The 20681-nt window shown below is 34.7% G+C and overlaps 1 protein-coding gene across 3 annotated transcripts in view; it reads left to right on the top strand.

The window, feature by feature from the left end:
* The window catches only part of Ntn4 (netrin 4), a 117457-nt gene extending 97790 nt beyond the window's left edge, over window positions 1–19667 (top strand). For all 3 annotated transcript variants that reach the window (XM_076853218.1, XM_076853217.1, XM_076853216.1), the window contains 3 exons: window positions 10452–10520; window positions 13044–13214; window positions 18290–19667. In XM_076853218.1, coding sequence (XP_076709333.1) covers window positions 10452–10520; window positions 13044–13214; window positions 18290–18426 — 377 coding nt within the window. In that variant the 3' untranslated portion in view covers window positions 18427–19667. The remainder of the gene's footprint in view (window positions 1–10451; window positions 10521–13043; window positions 13215–18289) is intronic.
* Window positions 19668–20681: the final 1014 nt, after the last annotated feature.

Raw genomic sequence — 20681 nt, 5'->3', positions numbered from 1 at the left:
ATCACCCTGATTCCTAAACCAGACAAAGACACTACAAAGAAAGAAAACTACAGACCAATATCTCTAATGAACCTAGATGCAAAAATCCTCAATAAACTTCTGGCGAACCGGATACAAAAACATATCAAAAAAATTGTGCACCATGATCAGGTAGGATTTATCCCTGGGATGCAAGGCTGGTTCAATATACGGAAATCAATAAATGTTATTCACCACATCAATAGGCTTAAAAATAAGAACCATATGATCATCTCGATAGATGCGGAAAAAGCATTCGACAAAGTACAGCATCCCTTTATGTTCAAAACTCTAGAAAAAATAGGGATAACAGGAACATACCTCAATATTGTAAAAGCAATCTATGCCAAGCCTCAGGCTAGCATCATTCTGAATGGAGAAAAACTGAAGGCATTCCCTCTAAAATCTGGAACAAGACAGGGATGCCCTCTCTCACCACTTCTGTTCAACATAGTTCTCGAATCACTGGCCAGAGCAATTAGACAGACGAAAGAAATTAAAGGCATAAAAATAGGAAAAGAAGAACTCAAATTATCACTATTTGCAGATGACATGATTCTATACCTAGCAGACCCAAAAGGGTCTACAAAGAAACTATTAGAGCTAATAAATGAATTCAGCAAAGTGGCAGGCTATAAAATCAACACGCATAAATCAAAGGCATTCCTGTATATCAGCGACAAATCCTCTGAAATGGAAATGAGGACAACCACCCCATTCACAATATCCTCAAAAAAAATAAAATACTTGGGAATCAACCTAACAAAAGAGGTGAAAGACTTATACAATGAAAACTACAGAACCCTAAAGAGAGAAATAGAAGAAGATCTTAGAAGATGGAAAAATATACCCTGTTCATGGATAGGTAGAAGTAACATCATCAAAATGGCGATATTACCAAAAGTTCTCTATAGGTTTAATGCAATGCCAATCAAAATCCCAACAGCATTTCTTGTAGAAATAGAGAAAGCAATCATGAAATTCATATGGAAAAATAAAAGACCCAGAATAGCAAAAACAATGCTAAGCAGGAAGTGTGAATCAGGCGGTATAGCTATACCAGACTTCAAACTATACTACAGAGCAATAGTAACAAAAACAGCATGGTACTGGTACCAAAACAGGCGGGTGGACCAATGGTACAGAATAGAGGACACAGAAACCAATCCACAAAACTACAACTATCTTATATTTGATAAAGGGGCTAAAAGCATGCAATGGAAGAAGGATAGCATCTTCAACAAATGGTGTTGGGAAAACTGGAAATCCATATGCAACAAAATGAAACTGAATCCCTTTCTCTCGCCATGCACAAAAGTTAACTCAAAGTGGATCAAGGAACTTGATATCAAATCAGAGACATGGCGTCTGATAGAAGAAAAAGTTGGCTATGATCTACATACTGTGGGGTCGGGCTCCAAATTCCTCAATAGGACACCCATAGCACAACAGTTAATAACTAGAATCAACAAATGGGACTTACTCAAACTAAAAAGTTTTTTCTCAGCAAAAGAAACAATAAGAGAGGTAAATAGGGAGCCTACGTCCTGGGAACAAATCTTTACTCCTCACACTTCAGACAGAGCCCTAATATCCAGAATATACAAAGAACTAAAAAAATTAGACAATGAGATAACGAATAACCCAATCAACAAATGGGCCAAGGACCTGAACAGAAATTTCTCAGAGGAGGACATACAATCAATCAACAAGTATATGAAAAAATGCTCACCATCTCTAGCAGTCAGAGAAATGCAAATCAAAACCACCCTAAGATACCATCTCACTCCAGTAAGATTGGCAGCCATTAGGAAGTCAAACAGCAACAAGTGCTGGCGAGGATGTGGGGAAAAGGGTACTCTTGTACATTGCTGGTGGGACTGCAAATTGGTGCGGCCAATTTGGAAAGCAGTATGGAGATTTCTTGGAAAGCTCGGAATGGAACCACCATTTGATCCAGCTATTCCCCTACTCGGTCTATTCCCTAAAGACCTAAAAAGAGCACACTATAGGGACACTGCTACATCCATGTTCATAGCAGCACAATTCACAATAGCAAGACTGTGGAACCAACCTAGATGCCCTTCAATAGACGAATGGATAAAAAAAATGTGGCATTTATACACAATGGAGTATTACTCTGCATTAAGAAATGACAAAATCATAGAATTTGGAGGGAAATGGATGGCATTAGAGCAGATTATGCTAAGTGAAGCCAGCCAATCCCTTAAAAACAAATGCCAAATGTCTTCTTTGATATAAGGAGAGTAGCTAAGAACAGAGTAGGGACAAAGAGCATGAGAAGAAGATGAACATTAAACAGGGATGAGAGGTGGGAGGGAAAGGGAGAGAGAAGGGAAATTGCATGTAAATGGAAGGAGACCCTCAGGGGTATACAAAATTACATACAAGAGGAAGTGAGGGGAAAGGAGGAAAAATATAAGGGGGAGAAATGAATTACAGTAGAGGGGGTAGAGAGAGAAGAGGGGAGGGGAGGGGGGAGGGGGGATAGTAGAGGATAGGAAAGGCAGCAGAATACAACAGACCCCAGAATGGCAATATGTAAATCAATTGTTGTGCAAATGATGTGATTATGCAATCTGTATATGGGGTAAAAATGGGAGCGCATATCCCACTTGAATCAAAGTGTGAAATATGATATATCAAGAACTATGTAATGTTTTGAACAACCTACAATAAAAATTAATTTAAAAAAAAAAAAAAAAAAATAGTAGAGGTAAAAGTACAAGGTGGGAAGGAAGTATTCAGTCTTTTCATCATTAAATAAGAGTTAACTATAGGGTTTTTGTAAATTCTCTTTACTGAATTGAAAAAAATCTATTTCTAGTTTTCTGAGACTTATACCATGAATTTATGTTGAATCATAATTTTCTATACTTATTGAGATGATCCAGATAGTTTTCATCCTTCAGTTTGATATGCGAATTACATTGGTTGGTTTAGTGAACCAACCTTGCATTTCCACCTAATTATATTATTCTTCACATTGTTAATAATTTGCTCGTCTTTTTTGCATCTATATTCATGAGGGAAATTGTACATAATCTTTTCTTCTATAAATGTCTTTTACTGGGTTGATATTACTAATCTCATTAAAGTGAGAACATGTTCTCTTTTATCTTCTGAAAAAAAAAAAAAAAAAAAACTAAAAAGGACGGAGAAATACCTATACAAAAACAAAAAATAAAATAAAAAGTTATTGGTATAAAGTTAAACATAGTATTCACTTATAAGTTTTTAACTTTCTACTCAATTTGCAGTTAGTTTTCCTTTTAGTCCTTAACCTTTTTTCTGTATTTTGTTCTTATTGTCTTAATGACATTACTGATCTTTTTTTAAATTTTTATGTTATATATGACAACAGAATGCATTACAATTCATATTACACATATAGAGCACAATTTTTCACATTGTACACAAAGTAGAATCACACCATTCATGTCTTCATATATGTACTTAGGATAGTGATATCCATCTCATTCCACCTTCTTTCCTACCCTTATGCCCCCTCCTTTCCCCTCCCTCACTTTGTCCTATCTAGAGTTCATCTGATCCTCCCCTGCCCACCCAACCCCAACCCCATTATGAATCAGCATCCGTGAATCAGAAAAAACATTTGGCATGTGTTTTTTGGGGATTTGCTAACTTCAGTTAGCATTATATTCTCCAACTCCATCCATTTACCTGCAAATACCATGATTTTATTCTCTTTTAATGCTGAATAATATTCCATTTTGTATATATACCACATTTTCTACTGAAGGGCATCTAGGTTGGTTCCACAGTTTAGCTATTGTGAATTGTCACACTATAAACATTGATGTAGCTGTGTCCCTGTAATGGTTTGCTGTTTTTAAGTCCTTTGGGTATAGACCAAGGAGTGGGATAGCTAGGTCAAATGGTGGTTCTATTCCCAGTTTTCCAAGAATTCTCCATAATGCTTTCCATATTGGGTACACCAATTTGCAGTTCTACCAGTAATGTATGAGTGTGCGTTTTCCCCCGCATCCTCGCCAACACTTATTGTTGTTTGTATTCTTGATAGCTGCCATTCTAACTGGAGTGAGATAAAATCTTAGAGTAGTTTTGATTTTCATTTCTCTAATTGCTAAAGATGTTGAACCTTTTTTTTCATATATTTGTTGGTTGATTGTATAACATTACTGATCTTAATTTGCTTTTCAAAGAACAACTTTTGGTTAAGTTGACTGAATCTATTTAATTTTTCTTTATTTTACTAATTTCTGATCTTATTGTTTTCTTTTCTAGCTTTGTTGGTTCAATGATTAACTTATTTATTTTAATAATTTTTTAACAAGCTCTTTTAAGGTTATAAATTTCCTAATAAGCTCTCTTTTGCTGAATCCTACTAGATTTTATAGACAGTGTTTTCATTATGATTCAGTTCTAAATTTTCTATAATTCCCATTAAGAATTCCTTATTTACCAACTGATCAGATGTAGGGATTTAAAAAATAAAAACACACAAAACAACTGTTTCTTGATGATCTCTAATCTAATTTCATTATATTATATCAGCTCTTTCAAAACAAGGAAGGCAACCTGAATCTGTTTCTGGGTTACTTCCAGAACTAGCCAGTTTGCAGGGCTCGGTGCTAGACAAAATGGAAAGCTTCTTGTTCAAAAATGGCAAAGAATGTCAAGGTGCCACCACAGAGCTTTCCATCAAGCACAAAGCCTTTCTCAGCCCAAGGCCCCATGTAACTGCACAGGTCTCATGCCCGGAAGCCAACCCTGTCAGCTTACCTACGTCTGCAGCTTGCTAAAAACAAAAATCCCAGCTCATGAACAACCATCATTTGGTTTTAGTTTTGGGTTGTGGCTTTTTCCCCAAGCTCCCTCCTTCCTTTGGCAAGGAGAAACTTATCCAATCTGTCTCTAAAAGGTGATCCTCACTGTTGTCCCTTCTTAGTCCCCTTAACCCTTCAGGATCTGAACTCCTGATCACAGCTGCCTGATTCTGAAACCAGATCTGAAAGATCTAAGATATCAGGCCTCTCCCGCTTGGCACATTGATTCATTTCTAATCCTCAGCAATAGGCATCTGGTTTTTGACACAGGCTGTTTTCTCTTTTGTCTAACATTGCTGTAGGTTTAGAGTTGAGGATGTATTCAAGTATGAACTTACAAAACTGTATTGATTGTCTATAATAATTTCCCCAAATTTTTTATTATGAAAATGTTAAAACATACAGAAAGGTTTGAATAGTCACTTATCCATATATCCACACCTCTATTCTGATCCATCCTCTAATCTATATTTTAGATCAAGAAGAAACCACCCAAATTTGAGAAACACTAACATTTGCATTTCTGGTTATTTTACCTAACTTAATATTATGATAATTTTCCTAATGGTTTCATTTTAATTTGATAATCTCTAATCTAATTTAGTAACAAGAAAGAAGGTGAGAAAGATAAGATTATATGAAGTTGCCACATTTATCTTTTAAGCATCTGGAAAAGAAAACAAATCTTTCCTATGAATTTTTTTTTTTTTTGCCTTAATGTTACATAGTCTGAATTTTACAACTTTAATAGTCACTTTTACAAGTTTTCATTCTCTTTTCTAATACAGTGACTTTTTATAATTCTCCAATTGGTCTGCTAGGTCAAATTTGTAATAATCAGGTCTTTAGGACTATCAGACATTCACTGAGCCGATGATGCTTGTTATTAGGGAGCTTATTATTATGTATCTAGTCTTGGAAAAAACCCAGATACAGATCTGGGCTGCCTTCCTTGTTTTCAGAGAGTTTATATAATATAATGAAATTAGATTAGAGATCATCAAGAAAAAGTTTTGTTGTTGTTTTTAAATCCCTACATTTGAGCAATTAAGTACATGTTCTAGCACATAAAGTGGCTGGCACCAGAATGACTCCAGACCCTCATGTCCACCACAGCTGTTAGGTCTGTGATGTCCCCAGAGAGCCTGTAGGATTCATCCATATGAGCCCCAGCTGCAGGGAGACTTTGTTCAGTTTCCTGTTAAACAGCAACATTCCCACTGGGTATAGGATAGTGATCCTGGCACTTTTTTCTTAATCACTTAATTTAAAAAGTCTGTCTTCAAATTTAGGTGCCTGTATGCCTACAATCTACCATAAGTTTCCATAAAAAGCTTTCAACTAGAAGTATAAGGCACTATTCCAACAAAATACCCTTACTTCTTAAGTTCTTTCTTCTCTTTCTTTTTTCTTGTTTCTTTTTGGTGGTGCTGGGGACAAAACCCAAGGCCTGCATATGCTGGGCAAGCGCTCTCCCACTGCATGACATCTTCAGTCCCTTAATACCCTTAATTTCTACCACTTCTTATGAGGTAAAGATCACCAGATATAAAATTTCACTTCCAAATACCAAATTTAATACCAAAACTGGTTTTAAATAGTGCCATGGACTTGTAAATAATACTCATTTTTCAAAATGTTCTAGTAACTAGGTTAATTCCATTTTTAAAAATCGTATTGTGCTGGGTACAGTGGCACATACCTATAATCCCACCAACTCGGGAAGCTAAGGTAGGGGGAATCACAAATTCAAGGCCAGACTGGTCAACTTTGCAAGACTCCATCTAGTAACCTAGTTACTAGAACATTTTGAAACTAAACAGGTTTTTCTCTCCTTCCAGATTCACATTCGGAAAATATATCTGGGCTGAAGCCTGACCAACAAATTTTAATGTTTGAGCTCTAAGCATATGAAAAAAGAGTATTATTAGGCAGACAAAGACCTTCAAATAATTCTAAAAGGCTGAAAGACTAAAGAGAAGAGCATTGCATTGAGGAATAGTATATGCCATTTGGAGTTCCACTCCAAATGATCTTATATATATATATTTTTTTTTTACTTATGCAGTTCTGAAGATGGAACCCAGGGCCTCACACAACTAGACAGGTGCTCTACCACTGAGCTACATCCCCAGCCCTCCATTAGGTTTTTATAGTGTGGTAGTTATTATACTTTCCTGTTTTGGTAGATTTATAGAAGGCCATGAGCTATTTCACTTAGGTTACTACAACTTGTGCATGAGTAAAACTCTGCTATGTTGAGATTATAAGCAATATTATTTAACAGATCACAGTAGCTGATTTGTGCACCTTTGACTTCTCTTTTCCACTATTTCATTCCACCGTGATTTTCCACTTGTAAACTCATTCTCTGATTTTGTTGGCAGCTTTAGCCACAGTGGAGAGGCCATTGTTTTCCACGTCACTCAATCTACCTGGTTTCACCAGAATCATCATCTCAGTTCTACCTTTCAAATCTCTAATTCATTATATTCCCCCTTGTACTAGACCTCTGCTGCTTCTATCTGACCAGATCCATTTTCCTTTGTTTCCTGCTATTTGTGGGGGGCGGGGAGGGCAGCTCCACACAGTTTTCCTATGGGAAGCAGCCCTTTCTAAGTCTGTCTTGGAGAAGCCAATCAGATGTTCTCTCTCTGGAATTTAAGTCTAGACCTAAAAGTGGCAAAGCTGAAAGTGGTTAGACTTCATAAAGCCAGTGGTGAAGCTATAAGAAAATACCCAGGAGTCCATACTGACTGGATCTCCAGTGCTTTTCTGATTCCTGATCTTTCTGAGTTTTGTTTCTCCCTTCTGTGAGCTATTCCACATTCTTTCAATAAGTCAGGAAACTGTTACATAAATCTTTGAATTAGAGTCCCTTGAAATTCTAATTTCCCCAGTTCTGTTGATAACTACAATTCACTTTTACCTTAGCTGAAAGCTTCATTTAATGAAATTCTTCTTACCCTTGCCTCCTTCCTCTTCCTTGTATTGGGGATTGAACCCTGGGCAGTACACATTCTTGCCAAGTGCTCTACCCCTAAACTATACTACCAGGCCCTGAAGTTTTTTTTGGTTTTTTTCCTTCCTTTTTCCTAGCCCTCATCCAACCCATTGTCAAGATTTGCAGACCCCAATTCTGCAGCATCCTTGATGCTTCTTCCTTTTGTGACCCATAGCCACCTCTCTAGTTAGACCCACATTACATAGGACTTAGAGAGACAATATAGTGAAAAGATCAGAGTTTTAGATTCTCCCCAACTGAGGCTTAAAATCTGTCTTTTCTACTTGTTAGCTATCCTGCCTAGGACAAGCTGATTAACTACTTCAAGCCTTCATATTCTTAATTCATTAATGCCTACCTCCATAAATAGGCATAAATATTAAGTAATTAGATCATACAGGTAAAGTTCCTCACATATTTATGACTTTTTTTTTTTATGAGTTTATATTTCCTTCATTTTTTATTCTTAATAATGTTAATTCAAAACAATTCCTTGGAAAATTACACAAAAATTCTCTGAAATATTTAAAGAAAATTTATTATACTAACTTTTATTATCTTGCTTTTTGTATATTTTAAGGAGTTATTTGATATTACTCACACTTGAGAAATTATGGTAGAATATAATTTTTAATAAAAAGAATAGTTTAATCTTTTTTTGTTGTTGTTTATTTATTTTTTTTTATTGGTTATTCAAAACATTACAAAGATTGCAGAATCACATCGGTTACACATCCACATTTTTACATAATACCATAATAGTAACTGTTGTATTCTGCTACCTTTCCTATCCTCTACTATCCCCCCTCCCCTCCCCTCCCATCTTCTCTCTCTACCCCATCTATTGTAATTCATTTCTCTCCTTATTTTTTTCCCATTCCCCTCACAAACTCTTATATGTAATTTTGTATAACAATGAGGGTCTCCTTCCATTTCCAAGCAATTTCCCTTTTCTCTCCCTTTCCCTCCCACTTCATGACTCTGCTTAATGTTAATCTTTTCCTCCTGCTCTTATAGTTGGCACTCAAATTAGTTATTGATGTTATTGTTATAATTGCTTTCACTAACTTTTAATTGATTCCTGCCTCCATTTCCTCTCCCTTCCAATACTTCTGAGGAAGTAATATCAGATTAATTTTCATATATATGTATTTTTTAAATTCATTTAACCTCTCTAAATAGATCCCCTGTATCTAACAAGTTAAAACCAGGGCCTAATTGGATGTCAATCAGGGCCTTCCCTCACACCTCGACTACTATTCTCAACTCAGCCAGTACTTAGAATAAATAGGACCACTGACCCTTCTACAAACACTCTATCCTCTCACGCTTACATTTCTTTGCTAACTCTTTTATCCCTATATTCTTATCAAATTTTTACCTGTTAAACTATTAAGTGAATAAATAAATGTAAAACAAAACAGTGCCCAGTAGAGTGGGGGGTATAGCTCAGTGGTATTGTGCTTGTCTACCATGCACCAGGCCCTGGGTTCAATCTCCAGCACTGAAACAATAAGGAAAGTACCTGCCATAAGCACGCCACATCAAGAGTTAGCTGCTAACTCAGAGCTAATAACTTATGAAGTGACAGCATGACAGCAGGAGAGAAGGGGAGAGAAAAGGGGGCAACGATATCTAATCATTAAATCAGTTAAGATGGAAAATCACATCATTTCTAGGATCTAGGAATATAAAGATGAATAGGATATAATCATTGTCCTCCAGGATCACTCTAAAGAGAATAAAAACAGATAATGAGTATGCACATGCTCTATATGGGTCTCGTACAGAGTACTTTGAAAATTCTACATAGCATGGCATTTCTCTCACACATTAGAATTGTAATAATTTTAGCTGTTGTGAGAAAATATCCCACTTTTTCTTCAAAGTCCATTTCAAATTTTTCTTCAGACACAAAACTTTTTCCCCCTTTCCCGGACATATGTGACCCACTCAAGCAGACTGTGCCTCTCATAGGCCACTTACAGCTTTTTATACACTTGCTTTATTCACTTCACTGAATTGTAATCATTAAGGCAAGAATTCTAGCTTGCTCATCTTTATATGCTGATATATATGAAGGTTATATCAGGACTTGCATATCACAGGTGTTAAATTAATACTTTTTAAATTGGATGGTATTACCTTTAATGGACTATCCAATAATTTTATTTGACTTTTGTGGTCATGAACATTAATTATAGAAAATTGTTTTTTCTATAGGTTATCCATTTAATTGTTCCCTTTCATGAATACAGAATATTACCACTGGACATGGAATATTAACATATTGATATTAATAATTACCATAGCACCAGTTACAAGTACTGAAATATGACACTGTTTCTACCTTCTATATTTTCTTAGGAAAATACTTTATTGGATGATAACTCATTCAATTCAGAAAGAGACTATTTCATGGTTGTTTAGTATTTATGGGTTATGTTGCATGAATCACTCAAGGTTTAAAGGGTGTGTTTCCTGGATTTATTTGCTGATATGCACACACACACACACACACACACACGCACACATCTCTCTCTCTCTCTCTCTTTTTCTCTCAATAACTGATGCCATTTTCCACTTACTTTCTATAGGTAAATGTGAATGTAAGGAACAGGTGTTAGGAAACTCCAAGGCATTCTGTGGAATGAAATATTCATACGGTGAGTTTGAAGTTCTCAAATGTGCTAAGAACCTTTTCAAACCTAGTACAGAGAATTTTTAAGAAAATGGGAGGCCTGGCAGATGACATGAGCACATTACCAAGCACATAGTAGATGCTTAGGAAATGGTAGGGAAGAGAAATGATATATTTTTGTGATACACTGAGACTAGCTATCCACCTAGGTCTCTTTCCCAGCTTCTCTGAATACTCTAAACATCTCTACCGTGCAAATACTATGAAAATACATCATACGGAAGAAGAAAAATGGTACTACCCTGAGGAAAGACTTACTATCTTCAAATTCCAAATGGCTTCACATTTATTGTTAAATATATTAAGATTTACCAACATATCTTATCTTACCAACATATTCTTGATCAGTGTGTGAGGCTTTTTATTGTTCTCTAGTTTATATGGCCTGAAACATGCAGTACTCTGAAGAGAAAATTGTAAGTCATGCTTTTCGAAACCAAGTATTTAGATTCTTGATAACATTGTATTTAATCTCATAAAAGATTAAAAAGTAAATGATAACAGACATATAAATCTTGTCTATAATTACATGCATACTTCCCTCTCTTCACCTCTCAATTTTGCTAAATAACAGAATAGATCTGGCTGTTTTAACTTTCTACTGAGGAGATTTGAACATTCTTAATGAGGGAGTGAAGCACCTTGGTCTTCTTAACTATATGACACCTAAAGACTTGGGGGGGGGGGAATGGTTTCTCCCTTCCCATTCTCTGGCTTAATGAAAAAACACTTCATTTATTTATTACTTTATCACATATTTGTTGAGCAAAATAATGAACAGACAAGGCAACTGCTCTATTTGAGCTTACAGACCAGTAAAATAATAATGGTGGACATTCGCTGAGCATTTATCATGAGCCAGGCACTATGCTAGTCACCCTTAATGCATTTACTCAGCAAGGCAAGTCCAGACACTACGTCTAGCCAAACAGTCATGTGAAATTGAGCAGTTTACTTAATTTCTTAAAACCTGCAAGACTACATGAGTTCTTAAGACCTTTTAGAAGTCTAAACTTTGATGATTCTGTAAAGACTCTGGCAACTGTATTCTCAGAACATAGGATCAGCCAAGATAAGCTTCTCTCCTTATACACAATCTTCCAAAATGATGTAGATGAGCCAGTAAGAACTTTCCTAATGAAATAGAAAATTGCATCAAGTGTTCATTAGGTCTACTTTCTTCCCCACTCCAACTTACTTCATTACTTAATTCCCAGATACATCCATTTTATAGATGGAGGAACATAATGGAATCAAAAGTCAAACAAAATACTAGAGCTCTATAATGATACATACTGTACGGTGTATTTCAGAGAAGTTAAAGTATTTCAAAATGTTTTCACCACAAAGAAATGATAAATGTTTGAGTAGATCTTCTTGCCCTGATTTGAACATTACACAATATATACATGTACTGAATTAACTCATGGTACTCCATAAATGTGCACTTTTTAAAAATCTTAAGTTAAAATACACTTTTAAAATTGTTTTAAAAACTATTAAAATCCTGAAGTTCTCCAGTAGAGGGACAGCTTCCCTAACTCCAAGTTTTAGTCACCTTTTTTACTGCTGTGACTAAAAGACCCACCAGAACAACTGTAGAGGAAGAAAAGTTTGAGAACTCATGGTTTCAGAGGTCTTAGTCCATAGAAGGCTGGCTCCATTCTTTGGGGCTCAAGGTGAGGCTGGATATCATGGCAGGAGAGTATATGGCAGAGGGAAGCAGTTCACATAGTGATCAGAAAGCAGAGAGAGTCTCCACTCCACTCTCCAGATATAAAATATATACCTCATGGACACCCCCGCCATGAACCACTTCCTCCAGCCACACCACACCTGCCTCCAGTTACCACTCAGTTAATCCCATTAGGGATTAATTTGCTGATTAGATTAAGGCTATAACCCAATCATTTACCCTCCAAACCTCTTGCATTGTTTCACATTGTAAGCTTTTGAGGAACACCACACATCTAAATCATAACACTCCAGTCAGCTTGCATTGTACACCAAGGGAAAAAGAGTAGATAATAATCATCATGTAATCTTTAGAATCTGTAAAATACATTCTAGCAGTAACATTTTCCTCTCTATCATATATTACATATGGTCAGCCATGAAAGTATAATACAGTCAGAATCCAAATAAAACAGGATAACAATTCAACTTCCTGTTTCTTCTTTCTATATAGATTTGATAGCTGAATGTATTTAAGATTATAACTGCAGTAAACAAATGGCTGCTATCCCCCTAGTATAGAGATACAGGAGGAAGTAGAAGGTAAAATTTCCCAAGAAGGAAGAACACAGTTTATATAGAGGAATGAGATAAAATGAGTGCAAAAAATGAATGGACCTGATGGTTTTAAAAGCAAATTTCCAATTCTGATCATTGATGCACCTTCTTACTCTGAAATGCATATTTAAATTGTTCAAATTTCAAAAGATAATGTGAAATTGTTATATTTTGACTTTGAATTATGTTGTTACAGTGCTAAAAATAAAGATTTTATCAGCTCACGATAAAGGTTCTCATGCTGAGGTCAATGTGAAGATTAAAAAAGTCTTAAAATCTACTAAATTGAAGATTTTACGAGGAAAGCGAACATTATATCCAGAATCATGGACGAACAGAGGTTGCACTTGTCCAATCCTTAATCCTGGTGAGCATTAGACCTTTTTAACTTAAAATCTACCATGTCTCTGCTGATTTGCTGCTTGTCTTACATCCTCTGAACCACAACTTAAGTAAACTCAGCAAGGGTATCTCTCCTCTTCACCATTTGAATTCTGGGGAAAGTCCAGGTGGAATTTTTGAACCAACATCAAAAAATTATTTATCTACCATGTGCTCTGTAAAAGTAAAATATTTAAAATCCAGCAATATAATACTTTCTGTCCTAAAAGAGAAGTCTCAGATTGATTCCAGGTGCCAGTTGCATAGAAAGCACTTTTATGAATTTATCTGCCACTAGCATGTTATCTGAAAACTAGATCCTATTACATTAGAACCTGTTGCCAAAGGAAGCTCAAATGCAAAAGTCCATCTGTGCAAATAATATTGAATTCATTTTTACTATTGCATGAGAAGCATCTGTTTCTCTTGGACAGAAAACAACTCTCAAGTTCTCACCGTGTTGTTTTCATTAAATGATCATTCTGGTTTCAAATCAGAAACAACAGGGAAATTTTTTTAAATAGAATTTTAGAAAAACTTGGAAGGGAGGGAAATTTGATTTGAACATTAAAATGTATGGCAGAGGTGGAGATGAGCAGTAAGCAAGGGAGTTCTTACCTCTACGCTGTTTATGTGCACTCTTTATACACTGTCATAAGCTACTTAGTTCTCTGTCTCCCTCATTAAATCTGAGGACAGGATTTAGGTTTTTGATCATAATATATCTTTAGTACCTATTATTAGTACCTATACATTGGTAATATAATACTCAGTAGCTTCTAGTAAAACAAACAATAACTCAAAAAAAGTCCTGTTTCCCTGTTTATGTCATCTGTCTTCCTGTTTATGTAGTCATCATCTGTGTTGAAACAGGTGCATAATTTATGTTCTGGATCTAATTCCTTCTCCATATATGCCAGGAACTCTCAGTCATGTTCATAAGGAGTCTTTTGTGGTCTCTGATTAATAAACTTGAAAGAAACAGATAAACAGAGAACAAAAAACAGTAATAAAGTATCCCCTCAATCTAAACAATCTAAGCAGTGATACAAATGCTAATTTTTCTCAATTATTAATTAATTTATCATGTCCTTTTTAGCCCTTCAGTGTTTTATCTAAATTCAAACTTTTTTAAATATTTGTTTTTTAGTGGTAGTTTATTTATTTATTTATATGTGGTGCTGAGGATTGAACCAAGCGCCTCACACATGCTAGGCGAGCGCTCCACCACTGAGCCACACCCCCAGCCCACTTCATTCAAATTTTAATAAGAAAAAGGGGAAAGCATTTCAATCTGAAAAAAATATATAATACCTAAGGATAAGGTGAAGTAGTGAGAATCTTAGATTTTGAATGCAGCACACAAAGAATTATTATTAAGTTCTATTTCCCAGTGATCTGTGCTGAGGGGCTCTTCTTATAAGCACTTTTCTACTATATTAGCAAAATAAAAAAATATTAAAAAAATTTAAAAGAATCTGCTGGTTTTTCAGTAAGACATTGAAACAAAAGCTTTGCCGGTTCAGCCACCCTCCAGGAAGTGCACTGTACTTCCTAATCAGGTTTCTGCCAAACAGTCAAAGAATCAACTGGGTTCATCACAATTGAAAACATAAGCGCAATTATTCAAAGAATTCTTGAAAACATGTTTACTCGCTTTGAAGAAAAAACTGGAACCTGCCAAAGCAAAACCAGACACTCTTTCATTTTACTTTGTTTTTCCATTTTTACAAGTTCAATTGCTACAGCCAAAGAAAGCTGATAAGAAAACTCTGAAACCTTGCACGTCAACTTGCTCCCTTTGCTACTCTGAAAAGGAGTAATCTAATCGGATACCTCTGAAAAATCATTCCTTTTAATTTTTGTGTACCTTCACTCATCAATCATGTAGTTTAGAATACCAAGACTAGCACTAAAGTATATTTTCTTTTTCTGTGGATATAAAATAAAACTTTGTGCCTTCCAACTTGCAGCAAAATAGATGTCAAAGCATAAAGATAGAAAAATGAAATGCAAGTGCTAAAAAGAGATATAAAAGATCACATCGTGGGGCTGGGGATGTGGCTCAGGCGGTAGAGCACTTGCCTGGCATGTGAGAGGCCAGGGTTCGATCCTCAGCACCACATACAAACAAAGATATTGTGTCCGCCGAAAACTAAAAAATAAATATTAAAAAAAAATCACATTGTTTTGCATGTTAATTTTTGGTATGGTGTTACTCTATAACTTAAAGATTTATCAGTATCATCATATTAGTTTAATTTACATTTATACTTTAATGGTAAACTGTATTTTTTATAGTTTCAAAATAATTTAATTTAAAATACTAGACTTAGTCTTGGAGTTTAAAAAAAATTGTTTATTGTAATTTTTAAAAAAGAGTTTATTATTCCAGATAGATATTAGACAATATCAAGACTATTACATTTTAACTAGTACATCAATTAAATATTGGTATTCTTTTTCATGCAGAAGCTAAGGTTACCCCTTAAAGAATGTAATTACGGTATAATCTACATGTTTTCCAGTACTATTATATCATTATTTAATAATATTGTGTCATTAAATTATTGTGCCATTATTTTCTCTATGGCACTATTTCTCACCCCCCCCAACATCATTATAGCTATTTTTAAGTTTAGAATTGATTTTGTTTAATAATCTTTTAATTGTTTTATTATTATTGAAATGGTAAAATGCATGCATAGTACAGAAATTTAGGGGAAATTTCTAAACTTCACATTTCTTACCTTCCCCCAAAGATCACCTCTGTTAATATCTTAGTTCAAATCCTTCCAGATCTTTCTCTGTGTGTGTATGCTGTATTTTTAACCTAAATGAAATAGTAGAATATGCTGTATTCTATGACCTGCTTTATTCAGTTAATAATCATTACCTTTAATTTCAGTGTATTTTCATATTACCTAATATGAAAAATAGGTAAGTTCTGATAAGAGATCAGACTATCATCCTATTTCCCAACTGATCCTTAAATATCCTTTGAAACTGATTTGTCTTCCAATATGAAATCTAAAGTCTCACATTATATCTGGCTTTTCAGAACCTCAAGTCTCTTATTCAAGCCTAGGTTCCTTTTTTTTTAATGATTGGTTGAAGAAACTAGGCCATGTGTCCTATAGATTATCCAACCTTCTACATTTGCCTGGGTGGCTCCTTGTGGTGGCATTGAGCTTGTTCTTTTGTCTCCTGTCTCCTGTGCTCTCTAATGAAAAGCTTGATTGATTCAAGATAAACACCTTGGTTTGCATCAATTTTAGCTGTTGTTGTCACAGCATATTCGATCCTATCAGAAAGCACATAAAACTTGTGTGACCCACATGGGTGTCACTAAGCTTGACCTTGGGTTACACAGAGGACAGTCTGATCTCTCCATGGGCAGTTCCATTTTTCCACTTGAGTATCAAGCAATACTGATTGATACTGTACAAACATCCACTTTTCCATTAACCATTCTTTTAATGATTTTATCACCAATTGATGTCCCTTTATGAATCCGCACTTTCAAGTTTGATGTTTTTTAAATTGTCCGATTCTCTTCATTTATTAACCAGCATTCAGTGAGAGGACTTTCTCTCCCGAGCTGTGGTCATAGATTACTGTGAAATGCAGTTCTTATTGCAAAGGCAGGATAAAAGCCGAGTTCTTTCCTTTTAATTTCCAATGTAAGAGATGGCTCTAACAGCTGCCTCAAAAGATGCCAAATTAATTTCTTTCTGGCTTTCTCTTATTTTGAGCATAATATTGGAATTAGGAATTTTCATTAATTCAGTGTGTTTCCTTATGCACAATTATTATGTTTCTTGGTGCTCATATTATCACTACCTTGACAAGTTATGATTTGTTACAATCCATTCTGGAGCTTCTGAATCCTCTAAGAAAGCTCCCTACTAATCTTTGGAGGCTTCCCTGGTATTTAGTACAATATATGTCTCACATTTACCTCATGTCTGTCTGCCTGGACTTGGAATGTGCTGTTCGCCAAGAAGCCTTGTTTTGTTTTGTTTTCAATAGATATGTTATCAGAAACCATAGCCTGCTTGTTTACAGATATTCATTACTTTTAACATTTTTTCTAGGTCCTTTAAGTGAATGAATAATAAATATATAATCATAAACTTAAATTGACATTTTCGATTGAATTTTAACATGTAGTATTTCATTTAATTTTTAAAACATATGGCTCTTATAATGGAAAATTTTATCTTATAAATAAAATTATTTGCCCAATCTTATAATATTTTTTAAAAATTTGTTTCTAAATACCAAAACTGATTTCATTATGAGTATTTACTAGGAAGATTATCATTTTAAAATTAATATGTAGGTAATGAGACTAAACAATCATTTTTGTGTGAATTTGTTAACCATAATTTTTAATCTGAAGTCTAAAAAGAACTTTGAGTTATAAGGTCAGCTGTAGATCTATTCAAGCTTCAATATATTTTTTAGTGTATCAAAACAAATGCTCTATATTCAAAAAACATATCAACTTCATGTAGGGCATATGTGTTATTTTGTATAATCCATAGCTATTTCCAATTTTTTAAATAAATGCCTGCTTCATTTTCCTAAATTCCATCTTAATATACTGGAATACTTAATATACAGAAATACTGATTTATATCAGTTTGTTAAGGTCCCACAGAATCCTCACTTCTGTCCCATGGAGAGTGGTATAGTATGAAGCACAGGTTCTAGCATCAGACAGACCTAGGTTTGAATCAAGGTACTGCTGCTGCCAGTAAACAAGTTTCTTAACTTTGCTGAGCCTCAGTTTTCTCATCTGTAAACACACCACACACACACACACACACACTCTCTCTCTCTCTCTCTCCACAGGTTGTTTTCAAGATTAAAAGAGATAATCTATGTAAAGCACTTAGCACAGAATAAATATATGTTAAATGGGAGCCACTATTGTCTATTACTTCCTATTCCAACCATGCATATGCAAAACCACAAATAAATGAAACCAATGAAGTCACATTTCCCCCTTCAATAAAGTCTAACACTGTATCATTCTTAATTTTGTTATTTTAGGTTTGGAGTACCTTGTAGCTGGGCATGAAGATGTAAGAACGGGCAAATTAGTGGTGAATATGAAAAGTTTTGTCCAGCACTGGAAACCATCTCTTGGAAGAAAAGTCATGGATATTTTAAAAAAGGAGTGCAAGTAACAATAAAGGTGTACAGCACACAATGGCACTTGTCTATATACAAAACACAAACTTAATGAAAAAGAAACCTCAAAAACAAAACTGGAAATTTTTTAAAGTGCCAAAATGTAGAGAAATGTTCAAATATGTGGGCATTGTCTAATCTATGTGTTCTGGGCCCATGTTTAAATAGAGTTTTGTTTCGTAAAGAGGAATGAAACCCCCTATGCTGGTTTCTATTTTCTATGTACTATTTTGAAAGTCTGATTCTCAAGGATGTTCCAATAGCAGCATGATATTCAGCAGTAACCCATGAAGGGCAGGACTTCTAATAAGGACTCCCCCAACTTCAGGTGTGTTACCTACAAGTGATGCTACTTAAAGTAATTCATGAGATTTTAAGGGATCCCCACCCGCACTTACTATAAGGAAAAGTATTTCTTAAAAAAGAGCCTTCCCTTGTATGAAGTGTATGAACTTAGGTCTGTGGGATGCCAAATGGAACCTCTCCACATGTATATAGTATTTCCTTGTATAAAGCACTTTACCAGCTACCACTTGCATTGTGAAAATTTGGAGACTGGTGTTGACAGGAAGAAAAGAAAAGGGCTTGTTTTAAAAAAAAAAAAAATCTGCTGAAACAGAAGCACTGCCACTACACGTGGAAGAAGTGACCTATATGATGAAGATGTGCTATTTAACTCCAACACTTGGAGAATCCATGTGAAGATACAGCCTGAAAGGAGTACACATTTGCATGAAGTCTCAGCTTTGGGCTAGAGGTTAGATTCCAAGATGCTGGCGGTGGTGAAACTTTTTAAAAAACTAAACAAAAAGACTTTAAAATAAAAGGAAGAAATCATTAAGTGTAGAAGTATGTTTTCATAAAGGGGAAATGGACTTTTTACATTTTAAAAGCCTCATTTATTTGTAATGCACTTGTATACACTTCAAAAATTATTGTAGACACTGAGTTTGTTATATTTTTGTGTTTAGTATTTAAGCCTGAACATGAAACAGTTCTACTCCTTGTCTTTATTAACAGTGTAGAGTCTTCATATTTACACATTTTTAAACACAATGTATGTGATAGTTCACCAAATTACAGTTTTTCATTAGTTTTCATCTTTTACCCCTGCATAACCACTATCCATACAGTTTCTTCTGTACTTGAATATACAAAACATGAACCACAGTGCCATAAGATTAAATTCACATACAGAACATATTGTTTTCCTGAGGTCCTGTGGACTTGCAAAAGATATATATATATTGCTTTGTTAATTTGTTTTTATATTTCATATATGTAATAAAGGATTATGATCTCCCAATTTTTTGGTCTCATTTCCTTATCAACTCTTTCAGTCATGCTAAAGATTAACTTCTCTTACCACGGGAACTTATATTTAATTCCTTAAATTAAAAAAAATAAATAAATTAAGCCAGGTGCAGTGGCACATGCCTGTAATCCCAGCCAAATGGGAGACTGAGACAAGTTCAGGAGGATCACAAGTTCAAGGCCAGCCTCAACAATTTAGCAAGACCCTAAGCAACTTAGTAAGACCCTGTCTCAAAATAAAAAAATAAAAAGGGCTTGGGATGAGTCTCAGTGGTAAAGTGCCCCTGGGAACAAAACAGGAAGGAAAGAAGGAAGGGAGGGAGGGAGGGAGGGGCGAGCAAAACAAAGGGGCCCAGTATTTCTACTCTGTTATTCTGAGGTTTTGGAACACAGTAGAAGCTAATTTAGGTAAAGTTTAGTTTTTGTAGTCCTTGGACATGAATTTTTTTTTAAAAATAAGGTACATTGTAATTTTTATATTGTATTTATTTTGACTAATTTTTAAAGTAATATAAGTTCATTGTTTAAAATACAGAAAAAGCATATTTGAAAAATACTTATATTGCAACCATCCTCCATTAATTGCTGTACTTTAGTGTTCATGTGTGAACTGTTTTTTAAGCATATATGTACCTTTTATATAATTGAAATCATATTGTCCATATTCCTAGGAAATCTTTTTTTTCACTATAACATGACTGTCAACTTCTTGTGTATTCCAATCTCATCTTGGTAAATGGAATATTATACAGTTGGGTTATAATTTAGAAATAACTTATAAAACTTGTTTGTAAGTATATCATATCAAGAGATATATTTTAAATGCATCAGATATAAATATTTTTCATTTTACTTTATTTGATATGGTATTTCCCTTTAAAAGGAAGAGTATAAATAATGGCTATTATTTTTAAATACTGTTTTTAGTTGTAGACGA

This window comes from Callospermophilus lateralis, chromosome 4 (assembly GCF_048772815.1).
Source record: "Callospermophilus lateralis isolate mCalLat2 chromosome 4, mCalLat2.hap1, whole genome shotgun sequence".
Lineage (NCBI taxonomy): Eukaryota > Metazoa > Chordata > Mammalia > Rodentia > Sciuridae > Callospermophilus > Callospermophilus lateralis.
The sequence above is the reverse complement of the archived record's forward strand: the minus strand, read 5'-3'. Positions and strand labels throughout refer to the sequence as shown.